The sequence below is a fragment of the Stigmatopora argus genome, chromosome 21 (genome assembly GCF_051989625.1).
Source record: "Stigmatopora argus isolate UIUO_Sarg chromosome 21, RoL_Sarg_1.0, whole genome shotgun sequence".
Lineage (NCBI taxonomy): Eukaryota > Metazoa > Chordata > Actinopteri > Syngnathiformes > Syngnathidae > Stigmatopora > Stigmatopora argus.
Window position 1 is genome coordinate 898,267 of NC_135407.1, and position 24,938 is coordinate 923,204.

At 39.8% G+C, this 24,938-nt stretch overlaps 1 protein-coding gene and 2 long non-coding RNA genes across 4 annotated transcripts; all 3 read right to left on the reverse strand.

Moving 5' to 3' along the window:
- Positions 1-15: 15 nt before the first annotated feature.
- LOC144067132 (uncharacterized) lies at positions 16-2,337 on the reverse strand. 2 transcript variants are annotated; one of them, XR_013297848.1, is made up of 7 exons: positions 2,291-2,337; positions 1,394-1,499; positions 1,251-1,333; positions 1,100-1,163; positions 900-1,005; positions 700-755; positions 16-110 (listed from the first exon to the last, which is right to left on the reverse strand). It is a non-coding gene; the product is annotated as an uncharacterized LOC144067132 (long non-coding RNA). The 2 variants fall into 2 exon arrangements; XR_013297846.1 differs by having other exon boundaries at positions 16-755.
- A 19-nt stretch (positions 2,338-2,356) lies between these two features.
- Positions 2,357-2,812, reverse strand: LOC144067133 (uncharacterized). Its single transcript, XR_013297849.1, has 3 exons — positions 2,725-2,812; positions 2,574-2,624; positions 2,357-2,513 (listed from the first exon to the last, which is right to left on the reverse strand). It is a non-coding gene; the product is annotated as an uncharacterized LOC144067133 (long non-coding RNA).
- Positions 2,813-3,437: 625 nt separating this feature from the next.
- pard6gb (par-6 family cell polarity regulator gamma b) lies at positions 3,438-24,036 on the reverse strand. Its single transcript, XM_077590643.1, has 3 exons — positions 23,685-24,036; positions 21,108-21,330; positions 3,438-4,917 (listed from the first exon to the last, which is right to left on the reverse strand). Exons 1-3 carry the CDS (start codon positions 23,754-23,756, stop codon positions 3,851-3,853), a joined length of 1,362 nt encoding a protein of 453 aa, XP_077446769.1. The 5' UTR covers positions 23,757-24,036; the 3' UTR covers positions 3,438-3,850.
- Between the last annotated feature and the right edge of the window lie 902 nt (positions 24,037-24,938).

A 24,938-nucleotide genomic window follows, 5' to 3' on the forward strand; every position in this document is an offset into this window, starting at 1 on the left:
AATGCAAGTAACATGTCATGTTAAATGTTTTTATTAACAGGAAAAATTAGCACACTTATGACTTGGCATCAAATTGAAGTGTTGATATGGTTAGTCTTATTTTTCTCCACCTGCAGACATAAAAAAAGACTTAAACATTAACAAGTAAAAAGACTTAGACAAGTATTAGAAACATTGTCAAAACATTTACAAAAAAAAATTAAAGACTTAGAAACATTAATAAATAAAAAAAGACTTAGACAGGTATTAGAAACATTAACAAAAGAAATTTAAAAAGACTTAAACATTAACAAAAAGACTTAGGCAGGTATTAGAAACATTAACAAAAGAAATTTAAAAAGACTTAGAAACATTAATGAATAAAAAAGACTTAAACATTAACAAAAAGACTTAGGCAGGTATTAGAAACATTAATGAATAAAAAAAGACTTGGACAGGTATTAGAAAAATTAACAAAAGAAATTTAAAAAGACTTAAACATTAACAAAAAGACTTAGGCAGGTATTAGAAACATTAACAAAAGAAATTTAAAAAGACTTAGAAACATTAATGAATAAAAAAGACTTAGACAGGTATTAGAAACATTAACAAAAGAAATTTAAAAAGACTTAGAAACATTAATGAATAAAAAAGACTTAAACAGGTATTAGAAACATTGACATAACAAATTTAAAAAAAAGACAACACAAAATGTATTACCTTAAGGTTCTGGCATCTAACTTTGGCAGCACAAGCCAGAGAGCTGTGGACTTTACCTATATAAGAGGGGGAGAAAATAAATCAAAACTGGTGTTCAGTGGAACCTCACCATAGCGAGATATCCATCAGATTCCACAAGGTTATGTTTGAAGCTTTTATTTAATTTGGATGGATATGCTACAAAAAGCAAATGCATTTACCTCTCAGAAGCCTGCCAGCATTCTCCAAAGTTCAGAGACACCATTTTCAAGCAAGGAAGATCATCTTGGCATCTACTTGGAGACCCTCCAGAGTCTGGATGCAAGCCTGTTGTGTGCAAAAAGAGCAAAAGTTAGTGTCATATATAGAGACTGGAGATTCAACAGATAGGCTTGGGTGTTTTTTTAAAAACTAGTTTTACCTCCTGTCCTGTAACCTCAAGGGTGTGAATGTTCTGGGCATGCAGGAAAAGCTACATCTTGATGCTAAACAGAGGGAAAAAGCAAATGTTATCATATATAGAGACTGGATATTCAACAGATAGGTTTGGGGTTTTGGGGGGGTAGTTTTACCTTAATCTGGCCCAATCCCCTCTCCTGTAGCCTCAAGGGCAGGAGTGTTTGGGACATGCAGGAAGAGCTGCATGTTAATGATGCTAACAGGGAAAACTTTATTTAATTTGGATGGATATTCTACAAAAAGCAAATGCATTTACCTCTCAGAAGCCTGCCAGCATTCTCCAGAGTTCAGAGGCACCATCTTCAAGCAAGGAAGATCATCTTGTCATCTACTTGGAAACCCTCCAGAGTCTGGATGCAAGCCTGTTGTGTGCAAAAAAAGCAAAAGTTAGCATATACAGAGACTGGAGATTCAACAGATAGGCTTGGGTGTTTTTGTTTTTGGGAACTAGTTTTACTAGTGAATATTCTGGGCACGCAGGTGATGCTAAACAGAAAGCTTGATTTTCCCAAAGCGAGAAATCTTACAATAAATTTAATAAAGCGAGAAATCTTACAATAAATTTAATAAAGCGAGAAATCTTACAATAAATTTAATAAAACGATCAAGATAAAGAATGAAAATAAGTTAGTGCTCCGTGCTATTTTCCCCCTTTCAGACAAGGCAATTAAATATACAGACTGACGCTAACAAATAAGAGAAAGTTGGCTTAACAATTCTTGTATAATTGTTTTTAAAAACTATTACAAATTGGAAACGGGTGTTTAGCAATCACGTTGAAAACTACCATTCCATATAATGCACCAGGAACTAAAGCGTGCCTCAATGTCATTTTTGAGTGGGCTTTAATCCAGCAAGCTATCTCTGTTTTGTTGGATTAAATTTCAAGTCTTTCTACACGACTAAATGTTGGCGAGAAACGGACTAAATACTTTTATTTAAAGTCAAATGGCAAGCGTCGTCATGACGCTAATGCTAAGGTAGCTAGCCACATGCGACACAGACGGTGGGGAAAATGAGCTTGTCGACGGTGTGTTCAACCTGACATTAAACTAACAGATTTGTTGGAGTTTTGCGCTCAATTTAGACCTAAAAAATCTCCCGGTAGCGTGACAAAAATGCACTTAGTCCAGTAAATTGCTCGACGCCTTACCTCGTGTTAGTCGTTGACAGCATAAAAACGCAGTTCCAAAAGGCGAGTTACTGCGCATGTGCTTAATTTACGGAGCGTCAACGATAGGCGTACCACGTCCGTATTGTTCCGCCATATTGAATGTGGAAAAGACGGTGGTTGACTTACCTCGTTTGTCCTCCCAACTCAAATGTCCATGTTTTGAAAGAGACGTTGAATAGTCGTGATTTTTGTGGTCTCGATTCTGTAAAACAGTATATGTCAGTACACTAAAATTACCAAATATCATTGTTTTAGGCCTTACCTCGTTTGGATGCAACCGTCACCATAGAATTGGCTGTTCGAAATGGCGATACTGCGCATGTGCATAGATTACACAGCTGCCTTGATGATGGGTTTACCACGACCATATTGTCGCGCCATATTGAATGTGGAAAAGATGGCGGCTTGCTTACCGTGCTCGGAGAGGTGCTTTGTCCTTCCAACTCAATGTCCATGTTCAATGTCCATGTTTTGATGACGTAGTATAGTCGTCAAACACGCAAAACGGCATTTCTTAAATGAAAAGATAAAAATGGCAAACGTTAAACAAAAAAAACTCGTAACATTTCTACACAAGATGTGAGGTCATTGCAACTACAATTGTCAAAACTATTGGCCTACGACATGGGCTCAAACATTTTGGAAAACTATATTTTGTTACCTTTTCCCATTGCTGTTAAGAGAACTGCAGTTCCAATTAATCCCAGCAGACGGCACCCTTGATTCTCACAAAGCATATAGGAATGACTGTACAGACTCAAAATGGATAAGTGGTGTCTATATGGCAATATTTTTATCATGTTTAAAATTTTAAAAATTGCAAATTGGGCTTCAACCTTCCATTAAAAATATTTTGCAAACCTTTTTAAGACTTCTATGATGGTAATATTGTTTTGCTAGCTTTTTTGGGGGGGGGATTAAAACAAAGAGACCACTTGAATAATTATACGTCAACTTAAGAGGGTCCATATTGGCAGCCCACTGATTGTGGACCACTCTGGCATTGTGGGCGATTTATGATCGGTTTGGACAATGTGACATGCCGTGTAAACGCTGCAGAAAAATGTTCATTAGCAAAGAGGCCAGAGGAAAAAGTAGCCTAAAATAGCGTCAACATAAAACAAAATTGTCCTATGAAAATGAATAATTTATTGAAACAGATACAAGATTTCATCGCAATCATTAACAAGCACAATTTTTAAAAAAAGCATACGCCTTACTGTCAAGAATACAAGAAATATAAATTTACTCTTTCAAAAAGTTATCAACAAGCAAACCCCAGTTTGGTCCCGATATTAAGAATGAAAAGATAAAAATGGTCTGTTTTTTAAAAAAAAAAATCGACGTACATGACATACAAAAGTTTTTTTGTTTGTTTTGTTGGTGTTTTTTTAATCCAATGTGTTATTAAAGTATGATTTCCATGATCCATGGCGTCGTGCAACTTCCTGTCATCACAGTCATTTTTTTTTCGATCAGGGTAAGAGGGCCAGAATAGAAGTCTCATTTCTAGCCCAGCCAGCGGGATATATGCGGGTATTATAGCGTGATGACGGTGCCGTCCTCTTCCACGCCGCCTCTGGGCAAGGCCAGGCTGTGCCGCGGGTCACTTTTCAGGGAGCTGAGGATTTTGTGCAGGCTCCCGTTGCTGTGGCGGAGGGCCGGGTTGCTGCCGTGATAGGGCGGCTGTTGTTCGGGTTGACTGTGCTGCAGGTTTAGCTCTCGGAGGAGCTGGTAGCTTAGGCTGCTAGGTTGCTGCTGCTGGTTATGCTGGGGATGGTGGTGCTGGTGATGGTGATGGTGATGGTGGTGCGATCCCCCGTTGAGGCTAGTCTGAGAGTGAAAGGACGCGGTGGATACGACCGATGGCGGGCGCGACGGAGGGCTAGGCGGCGCGGGACCGGCGGCGCCGGGCGTCGGCTGCTGCCTCGAGCGGGAAGCCTCGGACCTCTGAGACGGCGGGCGCTTCAGGCTCTTCTCGATGACCACGTCCGTCTCCTCGTCGCTCTCCAGGTCGTCCTGGTAGCCCCGGGCCACCGAGGGCGTGGTGGCCCCCTGGGCGGGGTACCCGGCGGAGCCGCCGCTGTCCGACGAGCGCCCCGAGCCCCCGGAGACGCGGCTGGCTCGCACCACGTTGTTGCGCTGGTTGACGGGCTTGACGGTGACGATCAGGTTGTGGCTGTTTGCGATCATCATGTCGGTGACCTGGTCCAGGGACTTCCAGCTCACCTCGATGCCGTTGACCTCCAGGACCTCGTCGTTGACCGCCAGCAGACCCGTGCTCTCCGCCAGACCGCCGGGAACCAGCCGGGAGATGAAGATACCCGGGACCTTCTCCAAACCGTGCGGGGTGACGCGGACGCTGGTTCCGTCGCGGATGTAAAATCCCAAGGGTTTGTCCGAGCCGTGGCGGTACAGACGAACGCGCCGGTGCGATTCCGGAAGGATGTCCACGTCGATAATGGACGACACGGGCCGGAAGTCCTGCGGCATGCCGATGCGGATTTGCGCCCTCTTGCGGTTGATGTCGTTGTTGCGCAGGGCCGCCACCGTCTTCTTCTTGCGCGTGATGGTGTTGTTGCCAAAGTTAGCGTAGTCCAGCTCTTCTGCAAAGACAAAAACATGTTAGCAAAGGAAAAAAAAACTAGACTTTTCAATCCTCTAAAACACGTGTCAAAGTGGCGGCCGGGGGGCCAAATCTGGCCCGCCGCATCATTTTGTGTGGGCCGGGAAAGTAAATGATGAGTGCCGACTTTCTGTTTTAGGATCAAATTAAAATGAAGAGTATAGATGTAAGTTAAATTTCCTGATTTTCCCCCTTAAATCAATAATCGTAATTTTTTTAGTTCAAAAATCATTTTGTAAAATCTAAAAATATATTTAAAAAAGCTAAAATAAACATTGTTTTAGATCTATAAAAAACTGAATATTCAGGTCTTTTAATCCATTTATTAAAAAAAATCTAAATATTATATCTAAAATGGTCCGGCCCACGTGAAATCAAATTGACGTTAAAGCGGCCCGCGAATCAACCTGAGTCTGACACCCTTGCTCTAAAATAACACGCAGATGTACAGTAATCCCTCGATTATCACGTCTTCACTACTGCGATTTTTTTCTGCTATTAATTTTTTTAAAAAATTTAAATTCATAAAAATGTGAAAATCCACACTGAAACTCATAAGCAGAAGCCACTCTTGCTAGTACGACTCAACACTGAAAAAAAAAGTTATAATAGCGGCCATGTCTGGTCTACATTAACCACGATATTTGAGGGATTACTGTAGTACTCCCCACGAAAAATCTTTTTCACAGATTGCGCCAACTCTTACTACACAAGCCTAAAGAAAAAAACCTGATACATCATTTACAGGACTTTTTTTTAGCTAGCAGTGACATCGCCATTGTATTCACACTTTCTTACTAATAAGAGGTTGTGCACATAAAGGAATTGCTGAGTATGCAGTTTCCCGCATATCACCTCCTTTTTCCAGACACCACAAAGGCAACACTGGGATGACTACGGCCTTTTCCAACAAACGCCACATCTTATCTATCGACCTATACACACAAACATATACACACACACACGTACACACACGTACATATACACACATACATATACACACACGTACATATACACACACGTACATATACACACACGTACATATACACACACGTACATATACACACATACATATACACACGTACATATACACACATACATATACACACATACATATACACACATACATATACACACATACATATACACACATACATATACACACATACATATACACACATACATATACACACATACATATACACACATACATATACACACATACATATACACACATACATATACACACATACATATACACACATACATATACACACATACATATACACACATACATATACACACATACATATACACACATACATACACACATACATACATACATACACACATACAAACACACATATACACACGCACATACAGACACATACACACACACGCATACAAACACATACACACACACACACATATACACACATACAAACACACATACAAACACACACATACACACATACATACATACATACATACACACATACACACATACACACATACACACATACACACATACACACATACACATATATACATACATGCATATGTAGACACATTTGCACTGGTCAACAATCTTTTTAAAAATCCACATGCTTCTTTGAAGACAAATCCCCCCAAAAAGAGTGACTCATTCCACAAATAAAACCCTTCATTGTTGCAAGTCATTGTTTTTTTATTCTCCTCTTTTTCGACCAATCAAATCCGAGACATTCTGTTCCCGTGCCCGCCATTGCAGGAGGGAAGATTTCATCGTGAAACGGAGCTTATCGTCTCTCATCAAACAAGTCCCTTCATGTCAGGGTGCATCTCTTGTAACGTTTTTTTTTCTCTCTCCTCCCTCACTCTTGTAATGTCAGGGGGCGGGGTCAAAGGGGACGAGACCACGTGACCTCCCCCAAGAATGTAGTCGAGAGACGGCGTCTACTAACAGACCCCGCAGCAGTCTGACTTGGGGTCGGGAACTCCCTCTGGAGTCTCCACCACGCTCACCGCTATTCCTGTGACCCCAAATGCACTCTGGGTAATATTCGGAAAAACAAGGCTTTTTATAATTCCGTTCCAGACCATGTTTTGTGCCCACTTCACCCCGCCATAGCTCAATTCTGAACCCTTGGAGGTCTCACTTGCCATTGGCTGGGCTGACTATATGGAAACCAATCCCAAAAAATAAAAATAGTGAGCCAGGAAAGCAGATGTGTCAACAAATGTAGGCGTCGGTGGTATGTCACGTAGCGGCCAGAACGCTAAAAGGTTCCGACTCAGGCATTTCACATGTGGTGAGGTGAAACTTGGGTACTGCAGTTTGGCGAGATAGAAAGCGAGGGCATTTGGAGATGATTGGCCTTTCGCAAACTCCGCCCCTCAAGTGGCAGTTGACCAATTAGGAGTCATACAATATAATATTCAGAGAGAAAAATTCAGAGGAATGTAACGAGATTAAAATTGAACTGTTACAAGGGTAAAATCAAAATATGATGAATGGTAAATCATAGATTATACTATTGTGAAACAGTGATTTTGTTGCTTTGTTTCTCTACATCACAGGTGTCAAAGTGGCGGCCCGGGGGCCAAATCTGGCCCACCGCATCATTTTGTGCGGCCCGAGTGAGTAAATCATGAGTGCTGACTTTCTGTTTTAGGACCAAATTAAAATGATTAGTATAGATTTATATAAAATTTCCTGATTTTCCCCCTTTTAAATCAAAAGTCATTTTTTAATCATTTTTTTCTGTGTTTTTAGTTCAAAAATCATTTTGTAAAATCTAAAAATATATTTAAAAAAAGCTAAAATAAACCATGTTTTAGATCTATTAAAAACGGAATATTCAGGGATTTTAATCCAGTTCTTTTAATCCATTTATAAAAAAAAATATATCTAAATATTATATCTAAAATGATCCGGCCCACGTGAAATCAAGTTGACGTTAAAGCGGCCCGCGAAACAACCCGAGTCTGACACCCTTGCTGTACAGTCTTATCGCGACTTCACGTATCACGACTTCTTTACGATTTTTTCTCCTATTATTATTATTATTATTTTGTAAGTTCATACAAATGTGAAATTCCAAGCTGAAGCCAGTCTTGCTACTAGGACTCAGAAATATATATATTTTTTTTAAAAGGTAGTTATAATAGGGGCGAGCTTACTTTGCGATTTTCCAATTATCACGGCCATGTTTGGTCTACATTAACCGCGATATTCGAGGGATTACTGTCCAGCCCGTCCTAACCGGCAGCCCATTTATTCGCATTCCTGCACCCCAACAACCCATGGGGACCATAAGCCGCCGCCCCCTCACACACACGCACACACCCCTCCAGCCCTCCCTCGTGATGGCGTGACAAAGCGTGTCGTGACAGAAGAGCCCATCATCACTTGGAAAATGGGGGGGATGGGTCTCACATACGTCGGAGAGTGACCATCACAAATGCCGTGACGGTTCTAGCGGCGAAGCCCAAAACACACCTGGGAGAGGTTGCCTATTAAGCGGCCAAATCAAAAGTGGCGTGCAGAACGGTAGCGTTAGCGACGGCTAAATGCGATTTTCCGCATTGTTAAAACGTTTGAATGGATGTATCATTAGCAAATAAGGGCGATTTATACATATAATAGTGCTGTTACTATTAAATCGGGTAATTTGATTTAAAAAAAAGCTTTGAAATCATTTTTTTCCTGCTGTGATGATTATTTCGATTAGAGTGCTGTTGTAATGGTTTGTTTTGAAAGCGTTGTGTTTAGTTTTGGTGATTTGGGAGGAAACACTGCCGTCTGGTGGAAACGGTGAAAATGTCAGAACTTTCAGAGGTATATATATATATATTTTTTTTTTCTCTTAATGATTTGTCCAAAACAATTTTATATCAAAATTCTTTTAGCAGTTAAGCTAGCGGACGTCGGCTAAACAAGCTGGGTTAATTCAAACTACTAATATTTTGTTCTATTTAATTACAGTTTTATTTGAATCTTAAATACACATGAAATGAGAAATAAGTCAATTTGAGTGATTGATCTTTTATGACATTGTTAAAATAAAACGTAGTTGATAATTACATTTTTAGCTTGTACTATATAATATAGTACACGCACACATTTAGAACATTTTTAATTTGTATTTTTTTTATTTTGTTTGACAAACCACAAAAAAACTGTTGGTCTCTATTGTTAAAGGTCTAAAGCAGGAGTAGAGAATCTATGGCTCACGAGCCCTATATGACTCTTTTGATGGCTGCATATGGCCCCGTCATTGATTAGCAATAGCGTAACACTTTTTATAGTGTTGAAATGATGACAAAAGCTAACATTGTGTATTTTGACTTTTAAATTCGGAGTATGGCTTTCATTTAAATCACATTTTAAAACAAAAAGAATTGTCTTTCTGTCCAAAAGGTTCCTGACCCCTGGTCTAAAGTGTCAAGTTATAAATAGCTGTCCCCGAGACCACAATTCTGAAAACAAGTTCTTTTTTTTGGGCAGGCAAACAAGCTGCCCGGCTAAAAACGGGAGGTCTACGCGGCGTTCAGATCAGAGACATCCCGGGAAGACTCCAGTCTGTGTTTAGAGGTGAGATTGCTGCCAAGGCGCATCAAGTTAAAAAAAATAAAATAAATAAAAACCAAGCCCAGACAGAGCGAAAAGAACTCGAAAGCGGGAAACATATTTGACATTCTTCCACGGACGGAAAATATTGGATGGGGCTGCTCGATAACATAATCAAAATGCGTCACTGCCAAATATAAGAAGACTAAACTCCAGTCGTTGCGCAGGTGTGAACACTAAAGTACATGAGTCAACACCTGAGGAATGTCCTCGCCTTGCGGAATGCTTTTATTTTGAAAAACGCACCCGAGTACGCCAAGGCACGGAATGCGCTTGTTACTTAAATGGAACTGAGGCAGGATGTAAACAAATAATCTGGTTGGTCTAGATTAGCGGTACAGTGGTAAAATTCAACTTGTTTTTGAGTGTCTGCATCGTAATCCAAGTTCATTTAAATTTGTTTGTTATGTTACGAGCGCGTTGCCATGCAAAAAGTCCCCCCCCCCCCCCCCCCGCCCGCGAAATCCGTCTAATTTTAGTACGTTAAACAAATTTGAGTAGTATTAAACCACTAGTCATTTGTTACTTTGTTAATAGATGGCGAATTAGAACAAATAAAAATGTTTTTCCATTCCAATATCCTGTTTTGGGTGTTTTTTTTAGAGGGTTGGACCGAATTCATTTGTTTTTCGTTCATTTCTATGGGAAACGTTTGTTTGAGTTACGAGAAAATCGACATACGAGCTCAGTCTCGGGACGCATTAAGCTCGTATCTCAAGGTACCACTGTATAATATTTTGCCTTGGACAAAAAAAAAGTGAAAATGCATTAAAAAATATAATTAATTAATTAATATATATAATACATAACACGCAAGAGACTATTATTCTGGAATAAAAAATATATTACCAGTGTGACTGCATATTTTAAAAAAAATCATAATGGTACATTTTATAAATACATTTACGACAATAATTTCTGTCACTATTGCTTTAAAAAAGCATTTTCAAGAACATTTAACGCTAACAAAAAAAGCTAAAGAGGGCCAAAAAACTGCTTGTTGTAACTTAAGCAATGAAGGCAAGTTGTTTACTTGTTTTTTGTCAAAGGAGGCTTGTTGATAAGGACTTCTTTAGGAATGAGGTTAGTCCTGAATGACGTAAAACAGGTTTTCTAGACCGGATAATCTTTGCGTGTGGCATTTAGAGGCAGAAGAAGGCAGCACCCCCCCATCGGTGGTACCCCCTGCAATTCCAGAACAAATACGCCGACACATCTGGGATGACTTAAAACGAGGCTACCTCGGATTTGGAGGGGTTACAAAGGGGAGTTTTTAAATCCAGCCCTTTCAATAGGTCGCTTCTTGCAATTAATATTAATTATATTAATACTTCAATTTCCATCTCCAACAGCTTCCCGAAAACAGACAAAAATAAACCGGATTTTAACTGTAAATGGGTTCTCGTGAGTTCTCGTTTTTTGTGTGTTAATGAGCCGCCCATTAAATGTACTATTTTTGGATAACAATTGAAAGATTTTTTTAAAAACCATAACAGCCAAGACAAACAGACTCAAAGACAGTTTCTTCCAAGAGCATCACCATACTCAACTAACCAAAACTTACTGTTAACCACTTTAGTCACTTTGTGCCTACTTATTTATGTGACCACTTATTCACGTAACTATGTTGACTACTCCTATTACTTATTGATTTATCATTACTATATATACATGCAATAAACATTTCACCTGAATTTTGCGTTTTGAGTTAGATGTTTTTTTTTATGTGGCCATTTTGTCCAAACTCTAGATGAAAGAAACGACCTTATCCGGCCGGAAGAGGTCCTTCGAAAAGTCTGAGATCAATTCTGGGATCGGAACCATGGCGAAATGACAAGTGGCTTTTTCGCGGTCTCATCTGCAGCTCCGCCTTAATTACAGCTCTGCTTCTAGCGGGCCGAGCCTGGCACGCCGTGACAGTGCATCTTAACTCGGGCTCGACCGCACGTGCCCGACTTGAAAATTTCTCTCTTTCTTAGAACAATGGACGTTGGTGTCTTTGAGAGAACCCACGGAGTTTATGTCTTAATAACGTACTGCATCCAAAAGACAGCAATGCGAACTGGCTCGCGTTTTTTTGTTGTTGGGTAAAGGGATATTTTGGGAGGCCGTAATTACAAAGCGGCTTGGCTGGACCCACGTTTACTGGTTATATAAAAGAGGCTGTTGAAAATTCTATACGTTGTTACGGGCCCGCCCAGCGCTCTCCCTTGAAAAGACATCTTTTTCACGACTTCGGTTTAAACCATAGAAGTAGTCATACCTCTACTTACGAATGCCTCTACGTACGAAGGTTTCAGGTTACACAATTTTAGACGTGATACCAATATATGCAATATTTATGGAATCACATGATCATGCTGTTATGTCATTTTGCAAGAAAAAAATATATACAGTGGTACCTCGTCATACGACCGCTCGTCATACAAAATTCTCGTCTTACGACAGAAATTTCGATCGAATAATTCGCCCGTGATGCGGTCAAAATTTGGTGATGCGACCAAGCCAGGTAGCCATGGCACTGTCTTTTTTTTGCATCTCTTTCGTGTATAAAATCTTTCTACGAGCACTGGGCGGACTTTGCATTTCCATACCCGTCCCCCCCCACTTTGGTCTACATTTACATACCAGGTAAACAACAATGGATGGGCAGAGTTTTGCAAAGAAAAGATCTGGAATATATGTACACTCGGTAATCAGAAACGGGGAAGCGGCAAGTTCCAAACAACTCTTGATGCGTTCGTTTTGAAGGCTCCGGCGGAACGTCGGGTGGGGCCCAACCCGTTACAAAGGTAAAAAAGATTAAAACTAAATTAGAATTCAGTTTTATGTGAAGTTACATTAAACGTTGAGTGTCTGTATATCATACCTGTCAACCTCTGCCGATAACTGCCCTTATAAATGATTATGATTCCCCTTACAAACCCCCCAAAAACCTTACAAACACCGTACGACTCGTCGTACGGTGTTTGTAAGGTTTTTGGGGGGTTTGTAAGGGGAATCATAATCATTTATAAGGGCAGTTATCGGCAGAGGTTGACAGGCATGTAGTTGGATAGAGATAATTGGACGCCACACTATTTTTTTTATGCCTTTTGTTGCATTTCTCTGCAGTTTTAATTTCTTCATCCCGTCACCCCTTCCTTTCGAACCCGCTTTGGCGGCGAGAATCGGGCCGCCTCAGCATTTCGGGACCAAAGAGGAAGGAAAAGGACCGCAGCGTCGGGAGGACGTTTGAAAACAATAGAGCCGTGACAAGCGGCGTGGAAATACTCCGATTGACGTGTGGACCAAATGAGCGAATGGAGTCAGTGGGGCAAAGGAGGGGGGGCCGGGGGGGGGGGGGGGGGGGGGGGGGGCAGGAAAAGGCCAAGGATGTGTGTCAGCACACGCAGGAACTTTTCTTTACTGTCATGGACTACTCTGGTTTGAGGAAAAGGAATCTGCCATTGACTCTGAACAGACCTTTGACAGCCGTTTCAAGTTTATCATTACATTTATTTATGAGGTCATTAAGCTCCTATCTCGAGGTATCACTGTAGTATTATTTTTGAGTTGTAGAAGGAAATTATTTAATTAAGGGAGGGTGGTGTCCACGCCGTTTAATCAGAACATGAATAAAACGTGGGAAATGGCTGGGTTTTCCATGCAGTTTGACTTGTGCAAAAGGCTCCTGCTGAGTGAATCTCAAACATGAAGGAATGGCACGTAACAACAAAGATTTTTATCGGATCAATCACAACATGACGGAATCACTTTGAACTTTTACCAACAATATTTTTTCTGGCAGAAATCAAATTGCGCATATCAAGTCTATTTGTTTTAGTCCATTGTATCAATAGGAACGCATTGAAATTTCCAGATGTGGCGTCACAACATTGCATCATCGAAGGAGTACTAACCAGCCCCAGTTTTTGCTCGAACCTTCTGCATTCCTGGAGTTTGTGAGCACCTAATCCTGTTTGTCTGCTTGTTGTCTGTCAACTGCCAGCCAGGCCGTGAGAAAGATTAGAAAGTGTTTTTTTTTTAAATGTATTATTTACCTTTAAGTATGAACTCATTGACTCAATTTACGGCGATAAGAAATTAGCCAATTGGCTATGATCTTACATACAACACGCTTATTTATTTATTTCTATATTTATTTATTTATTTATACATTCATTTATATATTTATCTATATATTTCTTTTTTTGTTTATTATTTTATTTATTTATATATTTATTTATTTTTTATACATTCATATATATATTTATTTATATATATATATATATATTGTATTTTTTTATTTAACTATTTATTACCCATTTATTTATGTCTAAAATGTCTTTTTCTGTGTCTGTATTCTCACCCTCTTGCTACTGTGACAGTGAAATTTCCCGAATATGGGATGAATAAAGTTATCTAATCTAATCTAATTGACAAAGATATGTTCATTAACTCTTTATCAAATAAATCAAACTCCAACTCAGTGTCCATCAACCACATAAAAGACAAGAAAATGACTATAAATAGAGCTCTTCTTACAAATGTTTTAGTTTTATGACCTCAGAGTGAGGTGGACGAGTGGTTAGGGCGTCGGCCTCACCGTTCTGCGGTAAAATAATTCGATCCCATGTTGTGTGGGTTTTCTCCGGGTACTCCGGTTTCCTCCCACATCCCAAAAACATGCATAGGTGTGTAGTTGATCACTCAAAATTGCCCCTAGCTATAAGCATTAGCGCAAATTGTTCATCATTCTGGGTGTCCTGTAGTTAGCTGGGATACACTCCAGCACCCCCGCAAACCTTGAGGATAAGCTTTTCAGAAAATTCAGAGTGTCATTTATTTAAAATACCACCCAAAACACATTATTCATTTATTCTATTGTTTACATTTTGAAAAATAAAAGCCCTCAGTATTTTTTTCCTGACATTTTTGGGGCCGAAAATTAATCGAACAGAAGCCGAAACGACATTTTAGCATACAGCTACACCCCGACTATTATTATAAACGACCGCGTGTCAAATTTCGCATGATTGGACGTCTATTATCAACAGCTCAGAGCATTTTCCAATCATTCCGAGCGCACGCAGCCCTATATTTATTGTCCAACCACGTGCACGTGCACGTGCACGTGCAGCTGCTCGGAAGCGTTCCCGACAGGCTCGGAACGCCACGGCGAGGTAGCCCAGGTTCCCGTGTTGCTTGCCGAAGAGGCAAAAGAGCCAAAAATAACAGCCCGCCCTGCCAGCAATGCCAACAATGACACCCTTGTCATTGGCCGTGGCTTTCACGGTTATCTGCCGCCTGCTTCATGCAAAAACAGCAATTGATTTTGCCCGATCAGAGTCTAGACCAAGGGTGTCACACTCGGGTTGGTTCGCGGGCCGCATTAACGTCAACTCGATTTCATGCGGGCCGGACCATTTTAGATAGAATTTCGATTTTTTTAAATAAATGGATTAAAAGAACTGGATAAAAAAGCCCTGAATATTCAGTTTTTTTATATATCTAAAACAACGTTTATTTTAGCTTTTTTTAAATATATTTTTAGATTTTACAAAATGATTTTTGAACTAAAAACACAGAAAAAATGATTAAAAAATGACAATGATTGATTTAAAAGGGGGAAAATCAGGAAATGTAATATACATCTATACTCTTCATTTGAATTTGATCCTAAAACAGAAAGTCGCCACTCATGATTGACTTTCCCGGGCCACACAAAATGATGCGGCGGGCCAGATTTGGCCCCCGGGCCGCCACTTTGACACAAGTGATTTAAAATGTATCAAAATATTTGCAGATCACACTAATGGTACACATTGATATCCAATCGTGGGACGCAAATTTGAGCCCCAGAGACAAGTCTAAACCAGTGCTATTCTTCAAATTTGCTGTAAAACAATTTAGAAGCAACTCTGCTAAATGTTGCCGGTGAAATCTCCACATTTATTGCATTTTTCCCCCCTTCGTGTTGACCGTGTATCCTAGTACTTCACATAGCATACTTATCCAAATAACTTGTGATAACAACTAGTTCAGGGTTAGCTGCCAACTTCAATAACCAAAACAAAAAGACGCTATTCATTCAAGGGGACCTTTTTAGTTCGGTTGAAAACATCTCCTCGGCACAAGCTAATTTTTGCAGATATGGTTTTGTCCAAGCAAAACAGCAAGGCTTGTTTTGCCGACTTGGGCGTTCGGCGCGCTTGAGCTCAGACTAAACTATCAACAACGAGAGGAGACACGGGGAGGTCCCGAGTTTAGGTCAATGGAGCAGGAAGGCCTAAAACCCTGGTGACTTCCCAGTTTTTTTATTGGCTTGCAGCTAATGATGAAAATAGCATTGAAAAGAACCTGCAAGAAGCTCGAGTTCAGCCTACATTCGCTTGCACTTCTTAGTTTTAGCGCTAGATAGCGCTAGCTATGCTAAAACAGACTACAGTTATCCCTCGAATATCGCGGTTAATGTAGACCAGGGGGTCGGGAACCTTTTTGACGACGAGAGCCACAAACAATTCATATTTTCCAATGTTATTCCTTGTGAGCCATACTACAAATTTAAAAGTCAAAATACATACATGTAAACAAATGCCTTTTCAATTTTTTTTAGTAATTTCACCACTTTTAAAGTGGAACAAAAAGAATATTTTTTAAAAAGATTCTTATACTGTCTTGGATTGGTCACCTATCACCGTCAATCTCAGCCAATAAACGATCATTCCAAAATAAATATATTTTCAAACCTGATCTGTTTGCCCCAAATTCCATTCATTTTCTTTAAAAGTTTGGCCGCCCAAGTCTGATGCAAATCTCGAAACGCAGACCCATCCGTTATTGCGTCATTCGGCGACCGTTCACCTCGGCGACCGATTACCGTAACCCAATGATTTTTGTTTTACCGTTTTTCAGATTGGACACGTTAGCATTGCGTAAGAGTCTGACCTTCAACCGACACGGGAGCCGAGAGGAAGCGATAAATGTTTTCACAGCCTTCCTTCGTCTCAACTTTCACGATACGGCGAGAGCGTGAAGTCAAAATAATGATAAGCGTACAGTTGTCGCAGGGTTTATTTTGATTTCCTCTTTGAAGAAACACGAGAGCGCAGGTAGACGTCCAATTTCCTCTGCGGGAATGCCGGCTTACTTGTCTTGGAAGAAGCTTGTTTGGCTTAAACTCGGCTTGTCATATTATCTTCTGTTGTTTGAATCGGCATTTTTTTTGTGCGTGGTGGACGTGGCCAACCCGTGTCTGGACTCACCCGCGTACAGACGCTCCCTATGCTACTTACGAACATACATACGACTTACGAACAACGGCACATACGAACATGTCTGCAAATTGCGTTTATGTCGAAAAATGTTCGTAAGTTCGATTTTGTTGCGTAAGTGCGTGACGTATCGCCAGGGCCAAATCTGGCCCGCCGCATCATTTCGTGTGGCCCGGGAAAGATTCTAAACGAAATATAAAAAAGTGGATTGCTCATATTTTCCCATGAGCAATAACGAAATTCAAATAAAATCAAATACGTTAAGAACTGGATTGGGTGTCGCCGTCATTGGCAGTGAAACGTGATTATTCATTGTTAGCCTTAACAATGGGAGTGAATTTGATGTGCCAAAAATATGACAATAATAATAAGATGCAAGTTTAAGTCATTAGTTGGTATCGCAGCACTCGGAGAATGCGGAAACTAAGCCGTTTTCTCACCATAAATTACCATAACGTACCTCGCGTATTCACAAAAAAATGACTGAATCGAGGGTACGGCTTATTTGCGCATAAAAAGACGACTATGAAAAGCACACTTTTGACGTCACGGTTTGAACCGGATTTTGCTACACTGCGGAGGAGAGGCTTGTGACGACTGGATCTGGGTTAGATTGGTTTCCTGCGCTTGTTATCTTTATCCCAAAATAAACAAACGTGGGTAGCGTTTCCCAAGCCAACGCGGGATTTGTCATTTAAGCCTACGAGAAATGACATCAAAAGCGCTGCTAATTTTGCCAGATTGGCGAGCAAAAACAAAGCGTTTGCTCATCAAATTTGCACTCCCACAGACACCCGCCGAGTCATTTCGAGTCTCCCTACGTCACCCCGGCTGTGCTCTCCCCTGCAAAACCGGCAATTACCGGGAGTTATTTTTGCGCCGCGCAAAGGTTTTGCGGCTGACTCACATCTGGGGAGTTGCATTCCGCTCGCGCCAAAAATGACGGGCTGTTCCTTTTTTCCCCACAGAGTGGCTTAACTTGATCGTCGAGATCGGGGGGAAAAAGTCAGGGCTTTAATGCGGGTTAAGTAGAACAGAAAATTAATACTTAAGTCCTTTCGGTTTTTATATTTTGTGAGGACAATTGTTTTCGTTATGCTAAAATACATGTCGGAGTTGCAGGGCGAGACTAGACGGCATTATTTTGCGATTCTCCGATTGCTGCCGGCCCTCCCAGATGGTTTTTGATGCGACGTCACAGGGGCAGATGACGCAGCGGGAGCTTTTCGATCGTCACTGCAAAGCATTGTCGCATTGTTTGACGTTTAACAAAGACGTGTGTGTGTTTTCATCACGCGTGTGGCTACCTCATGTGTCAACGGTGTGTGTGTGTGTGTGTGTGTGTGTGTGTTGTTGTGTGATGGTCGTGTCAGCCAGTGCCACAACCAGTCCAAGACAACTTATTTATTACTTATTTATTGATTATTTATTTGTTTGTTGGTTGTTATTTGTGCACTTCATGGTAGCGTTAAATATCATTATACTTGTGTAATGTCAATACAGTCATACCTCTACTTACGAAATTAATTGGTTCCAAGATTTTTTTCATAACTTGAAAATTTCGTAAGTAGAGGTGTACTTTATATGTAAATACTCATTCGTTCCACGGTCCTCACACAACTACTAAGTAAACCTGTATAAGGAAATGATTTATTAATGTCTTAAAATGAATAAAGCGTATGAAAATGTGCCCTGCACCACTGAAATATCTCCCTCCGCGGCCGTTATAGATGTAATACCCATGTTTGTCCGCCAGATGGTGGGAAGAGCCCGTTCTACCAGGGCCGAAAGCCGTCTACTTTGTAGTACATTTTAGACTTTTACGTGTGCCTTAAGTGTGTGTGTGTGAAAATACGTGCCACGTTGCATTTGTAGTTTTTAATCGCTTAATCCAAAACAAAATGAAGGATAAGGAAATGCTTTTACTTTTGGGGGGATTTCGTAACTTGAATCTTTTTCGTATCTCGACTCACTCATTTGCATAAAAAAAAATCATAACCTGAAACTTTCGTATCTAGAGGCATTAGTAAGTAGAGCTATGACTGTGTATATATACCGTAAAACCTCTATTTGAACGGCACCTCTAATAAAACGGCACCGTGGTGGAAGAATTGAAAAATAGAACGGCTCCCTCTAATTGAAGGGCACCTCTAATTGAGAGGCACAACGGGGGAAAGTTTAAAAAATAGAACAGGATGCCTTTGAAATAGAGGTTTTATGTTATATTTTCTTGCAAAATGACATGACAACAGTATAATGATGTGATTCCATAAATATTGCATACATTGGTATCACGTCTAAAATTATTATTATCATTATAATTATTTTCCAATGGAGTTTGGTAGGTTGCATTTTTTGTTCCACATTGCATTACTTTAAAGTCCTTGTCTCCCATTGACGGCTGTGTTCAATACATTTTAAATTTTAAGGGCTGGCGTATGTTGGTATCGCTCTTCTTGACGTAGGAGTTACCGTTTTGTCCCGAATATAAGACGACCCCCTCTTTTTCAAGACTCAGCAATAGACGTCGAACCCGTCCCGATACTCAAGGCTAGCATCATTGGCTAATTTTCCAATGCCGTTTGGTTAGGAGACATAACCTTTTCCACCACATGTTGGTTTCAACTCATCGTCTGCCATTGACGGCGATCCATGCCCGATCCATTTTGATTGTCTGGACTGGCGGCGATCAAACGATCGGGTCAAGGGCGCTGAAATCATGATTATTGAATGCCAGCGATCCCAATTCAACGGCATTGGTGTTGGCTCTTAATAGCAGCCAATGAGCTAATCGGGCCCATTTCTGGCAAGAGTTCCAGAGTTGTTGAAGTGAAAAATAAGGTAAGGCGACGAGTCGCTCCCACACGAGTTGAGGGGTTTGTCGTCACTACACGCAGACACACAAAACGGAGGGAGTCTCTCCTTTCATTCCCATCTTTTGTCTCCCAGTAATGTCTGGTATGCCGGCATACAAGCTTTGCTCAATGACCTGATTTCTATGCACTTGTGCATGCGTGTACGTGCGCGCCGTTCCTTTGGATAAGACACGGGGCTCAGCCTGGCAGACAGACAGATCCAGCCAATCAGAGGGCATGCACACACACACACACACACACACACACAAGAATCCTTACATGAGGTAAACAAAAAGGCCCGGCGTAATTGGATTAGGAAATATTCCGACTCTCTAGTCCAAGATGCTCTTCACGTGATAAACTGTCTTTCACCGCCGCCTTCCCAAAAGAAGCTTACAGTTCAGATAACAGGAAAAAAATCAATAGCCACTGGCCTCATTAAAGCTATTTTAAGAGGGACAGATTCAATTTAAGTGGGCAGAATATGTCAATCATCATAACCTTCGGGCTGGGCAGTGATTTAAATTTTTAATCATGATTAATCGCATTTGTCATACACACAAAGCCAGAAAAAATATTGTCAAAAGTTTTAAGAGACTGAATTTGAAGTGTTTGAAAACTTTTGACTGCAGATGTAGAACACACACAAACACACACACACACACACACACACACACGAGTACAAGTCATACCCAAATTTGTCCTCACTGTCCCTGTCCTATCACGTCTGTCCCCCATACCCTTGGTAAAGGAAGTCATAATTGACTTCTCATTAGTGATTTCCTGATCCGATGCGGCTATTTTTAAGAGTAGTATCAGGTTTCATCACAAAATATATATATCTATATATATATTTTTTTAGATCAACATTGGGACATCCCTACATCTAATGCTACCTATAGCGAAGTAGCATATGTAACTGTAGTGGATACATACACCTTTTTTTGAGTGGTTCAGATGTGAATACACAACTAAAATTATTAATTACATGAATTTGAGTCAACTCCAAGTTAACTTACCTGACCTTAAACACATATAACCAGTCAGCAGTATATATATATTTTTAAAAGAAATAAACATAGCATTTGCGATGGGCTGGGTGTCCCCCTGTCTGGTGCTGGGATAGGTTCCAGCACCCCCTGCAACACTTATTTTTTACTTAAATAGGATCATTTTTTTTTTTATTATTTATTATTAATTTATTATACTTGTATAATGACAATAAAAGCATTCAATTCATTTCAATCCTACATTTGTCAATTTGGACTCATACTGTAACTCTGCAAACTATGCTGTTTTTTTACACAGATTGAAATCGTAATAGTGAATATTTTTTTGGTGCTCATTTAGTTTTGTGCTATTGCACAATGTCTCCTGGGGGCTCCTCCCCCCGTCCTTGAACGCTATAGTGACGCCCTCCCTGTCAGTAGCCAAAGTAAGACCTTACCTTGTCTTTGTATAAAGATCCTGAGCAAGGGGTGCGCGGTGGACACAGCCTTGCAGAAGTTGTCGTCGTTGTTAATGGGCAGCAGGTCGCCGTGCACGTCGGCGTAGCCGATCATCACCTCCATGTTGGCGATGCGGTGGATGTGCAGGATGAGCTTGTAGAACTCCTCGAACTTGCCCGGTTTCAGGCGGTCCACTGAGAAGCGGCGGAACTCGGCGCCGTACTGCAGAGATACAAAAACAAAACAAAAAGGCCATTAACTCAACAATCATAAACGTCCAATTATTTTCAGACCACTCATACTTTTGTTATGAATTGAAAGGAGACAGTGTAAAAATTGCATATTTTCCGACATAATATCAGTCTAAAACATTTTTGCGACATAATATCAGTCTAAAACATTTTTTCCACCTAATAGTCTAAAACATTTTTTCGACATAATATCAGTCTAAAACATTTTTGCGATATAATATCAGTCTAAAACATTTTTTCGACATAATCAGTCTAAAACATTTTTGCGATATAATATCAGTCTAAAACATTTTTTCGACATAATATCAGTTGAAAACATTTTTCCGACATATTAGTCTAAAACATTTGTTTTTCCTTTTGTTGATTTGTGAACGCTACAGATTTCATACACAACAGAAAATTCCTTTAGTCGTAAACCCTGGAAATCTGTTTTTCTCTGTCGTTTTCCGGGGACGTTAAGGGTAAATTAGAGAAATTTCTGTTTCACAATTGTAAAAATGACAAAAATGACATCCAGTCCAGGTATAAGATGACAGGATTTTTTTTTCGCAGAACTGGAGAAGGTCCAGAAACTGTAGCATCTGGTTGCTATGCTAATTTTACACACTTTTTCCCCCACTAGAGGACAATTTCTCAAACATAAATGCATGTTCTGGAAAACCACAAATGTTTAAAAGCACAAAAAGTGAATGTTACATAACACAAACCTTAAAAAAGAGAAGGCATCTTGTTTACAATTGAAGATAATACATCATAAGACAGATATGACTAAAGTAGGTTTCTGAAGAGCTAGCGCCATGCTCATGTAATAGCAGTGAAGGTTTTAGCCATGTGACTTAGAATAAATAAATCACAACAACAGATTTTAGGAGCTAGCTGACAATGATGGATAGCAACATAAGTAACCTAATTTGGATATTCTACCAATAATATCAAGTTTATCATAATTTACAGAGTTGGTGATCCAAAACAGGGTAGAATTGTGATGTAACACCTGGGAGTGACACACGCAACTTTCAGTTAACATGAACCACGCTATGTTTGGGCATGTTCGTCCCCTGCGAGTAAGATTTATTTATTTATTTTACAAATTTTATCTCTGACAAACCTGTTTGTCAAGTCGACACCTTGTTGTTTGGTTTGAAGGAATCTGCATTAAGTTAACATGTTCATTTGTCACCATATCGTGATTAGCGATGTCCCGAGCTGAGACTTAGTATCGTATTGGTGCCCATAATGTTATTTTTTTGGAGTATCATACCAAAAGATTTGGTCGGATCCAATCCAGTTTTACGTGGCTGCTGTAAATCGAACCACTAGGCAAACATTTCCACAGAGTGGGACTATTTCTCTTTAGAAACTAATGATAGTACTAACAGAGAATCATATAACATTTGTAAACAGAGCATTTTTTTGACCAGCAGGGCTCATATTGATACAAATAATGTGGTTTGGCATATGGTGGTTATATTATTTTTACTGCTCTAAAATATGCGGATCGGTTGAGGCGAAAAGTCAATATCAGGACATCCATGATCTTGATAGCACAGATATCAATTTCCTGCTTATGAAAATATCATTTTTTAACATGTTTCTTGCCAATGTGTCAATCCCCACTGAAAAATAATTAAGACAACACTAAAGATTACGATTTCCATCATGGCTAAAAAGAAAAAAAACATGGCCTGTTTGGATGTCTGTTTAAATCAAAGCTGTTGTGACAACATTTAACCTCAACCTTTCTACGACTCAAAACAATTTCTTAGATAGGAATAGTCTTACAATCAGTGTCAAATTTGAGTGAAACCAGTTTCGAGTGGTGCATTCAATTGCAAATGATTCAACATTTCACTGGTTCAAAACACTGACTAAGCATCCTCGCTTTCAACATTCACTAAATGACTGCCATGGACGGCGATAGACGTCTAATCCATTTGGATGATCGCTCGCTGCCATTTTCTCCCTATTTAAAATGATTGGTCGTCTATTGCTGTCAACAGCAGTGAAATAAGATAATTAGAAAACCGGATGACTCGGGTCAGTTTCCTAGACAAAGTGCAAAATTAACAAGGATACGTGAACTCAGCATTTAGTGTAACACATTTGACAGCTAAAACGTTGTCAATAAAGGTTTGGGGAATAACATTACTGTGATTTATCATTACAAAACGTGAAGTTATATTAATACAAAAACAGTGTGTAATATGAAGTTTAAAAAAAATCGAAGAAGAGGTAGAACAAATTACATTTGGTGTTCGTGTATTCGCTTCCTCGCGCCCATGTGAACTCGTTTAGCGTTAATTAAACGCACCACCGCACACCCACCTTGCTTTTCACTTCCACGGCGTTAAGATCCATGTTCCGCAGGGGTTGCGAGCGATTAAAGCTCCGGTTCATTTTGCTACTTTTGAAAGGGACACGCGAGTACAGAAAAAAGAACAAAAAAAAACAAACAAACAAACTTCTGCCCGCTGAAAAGGGGCTTCCAGTTGCGATCGAGTCCTTCGGACGCCCCGCAGTAGATTCTTTCACGTTCCAAAAGGTTTTTGAAATTACAAATGTGCTTCGATCTCGGAGAAGAAGAATACTTTCCCAGAGAAAAGGCGGAGAGCGACTCGCCGTGTGGAGTTTTGGAGGCTTGGTTTAAGTTTTGAAATGACATCAGCGCTCCTAAAAAAAAAAAGAAAAAAAAGGGGGGATCTTGTGATGCTTTCAAGGACACTCGTTTGTTATGCAATCATGAGTACGTTGGAGGTTCAGCGTCGATTAATTCAATCTAACCCAGACGTGTAGTTTAAAGCAAAGTTTTGGAAATATCATAAATATCATTTCCATAGAATAACCATATCAAGAGTGCAATAATACGTTTTGCGCTCCCAGGTGGTACCGAAGACGCGAAATTGCCTCATTTACAATTTTTAAGAACGCACCATTGTTTGGCGTTGGCTTTCGAGTGCACGTTAAAGATTGCTATCACACCGCACTCAATTCAGCCTTGTTTTCATCCAGAAACTGGATAAAACTTAAAAAATCATCTATAAATAGGTACAGTGTAAATATTAGTATCAGTTTGTGAGTTCGCTTTATTGGGTGTTGTCGTCACTTCCGTTAATATACAACGCGTACGTAGCACAACTGCGGTAGTTTAGCACCCTCTGCTGGCCTGGCTAGCTGGTTTACTACCATTGTTTTAATTTCACTTTTATGTAATTAAATATTATTGTAATTTCTAGTGTCACATGATCATAAAATTGTCTAATTTACTGTCGGAATTAGTGTGAAACCGAATTCGTTTGTTCTAGTTTCCAGTAATTACAAATATCACAATTGAACTATAGCATCTCTATGTGGTCAATCGGAATTTCTATTTTATTTCATTTTTTTTAAATAAATTACAAGGCTATTACAAACAACAAAATAATCCTGAAGTATGTATATTTTTAAATACAAACACAGTGGTGTACTATGTTTATTTTTACACCAGTGAAACAAACATTGTATTATTTTTAATACACATTCAAATAATCTAGAGGTATACTGCTAAAAATACATATACAGTACATTTTATACTATATATTT

Excerpts from the sequence above, each read along its gene's own strand:
- pard6gb (XM_077590643.1), bottom strand. The coding sequence starts at position 23,756 with ATGAACCGGAGCTTTAATCGCTCGCAACCCCTGCGGAACATGGATCTT. Across the intron at positions 21,331-23,684 it reads CCGTGGAAGTGAAAAGCAAG|TACGGCGCCGAGTTCCGCCG; the intron begins GTGGGTGTGCGG and ends GTATCTCTGCAG. Across the intron at positions 4,918-21,107 it reads GATCTTTATACAAAGACAAG|AAGAGCTGGACTACGCTAAC; the intron begins GTAAGGTCTTAC and ends TTGTCTTTGCAG.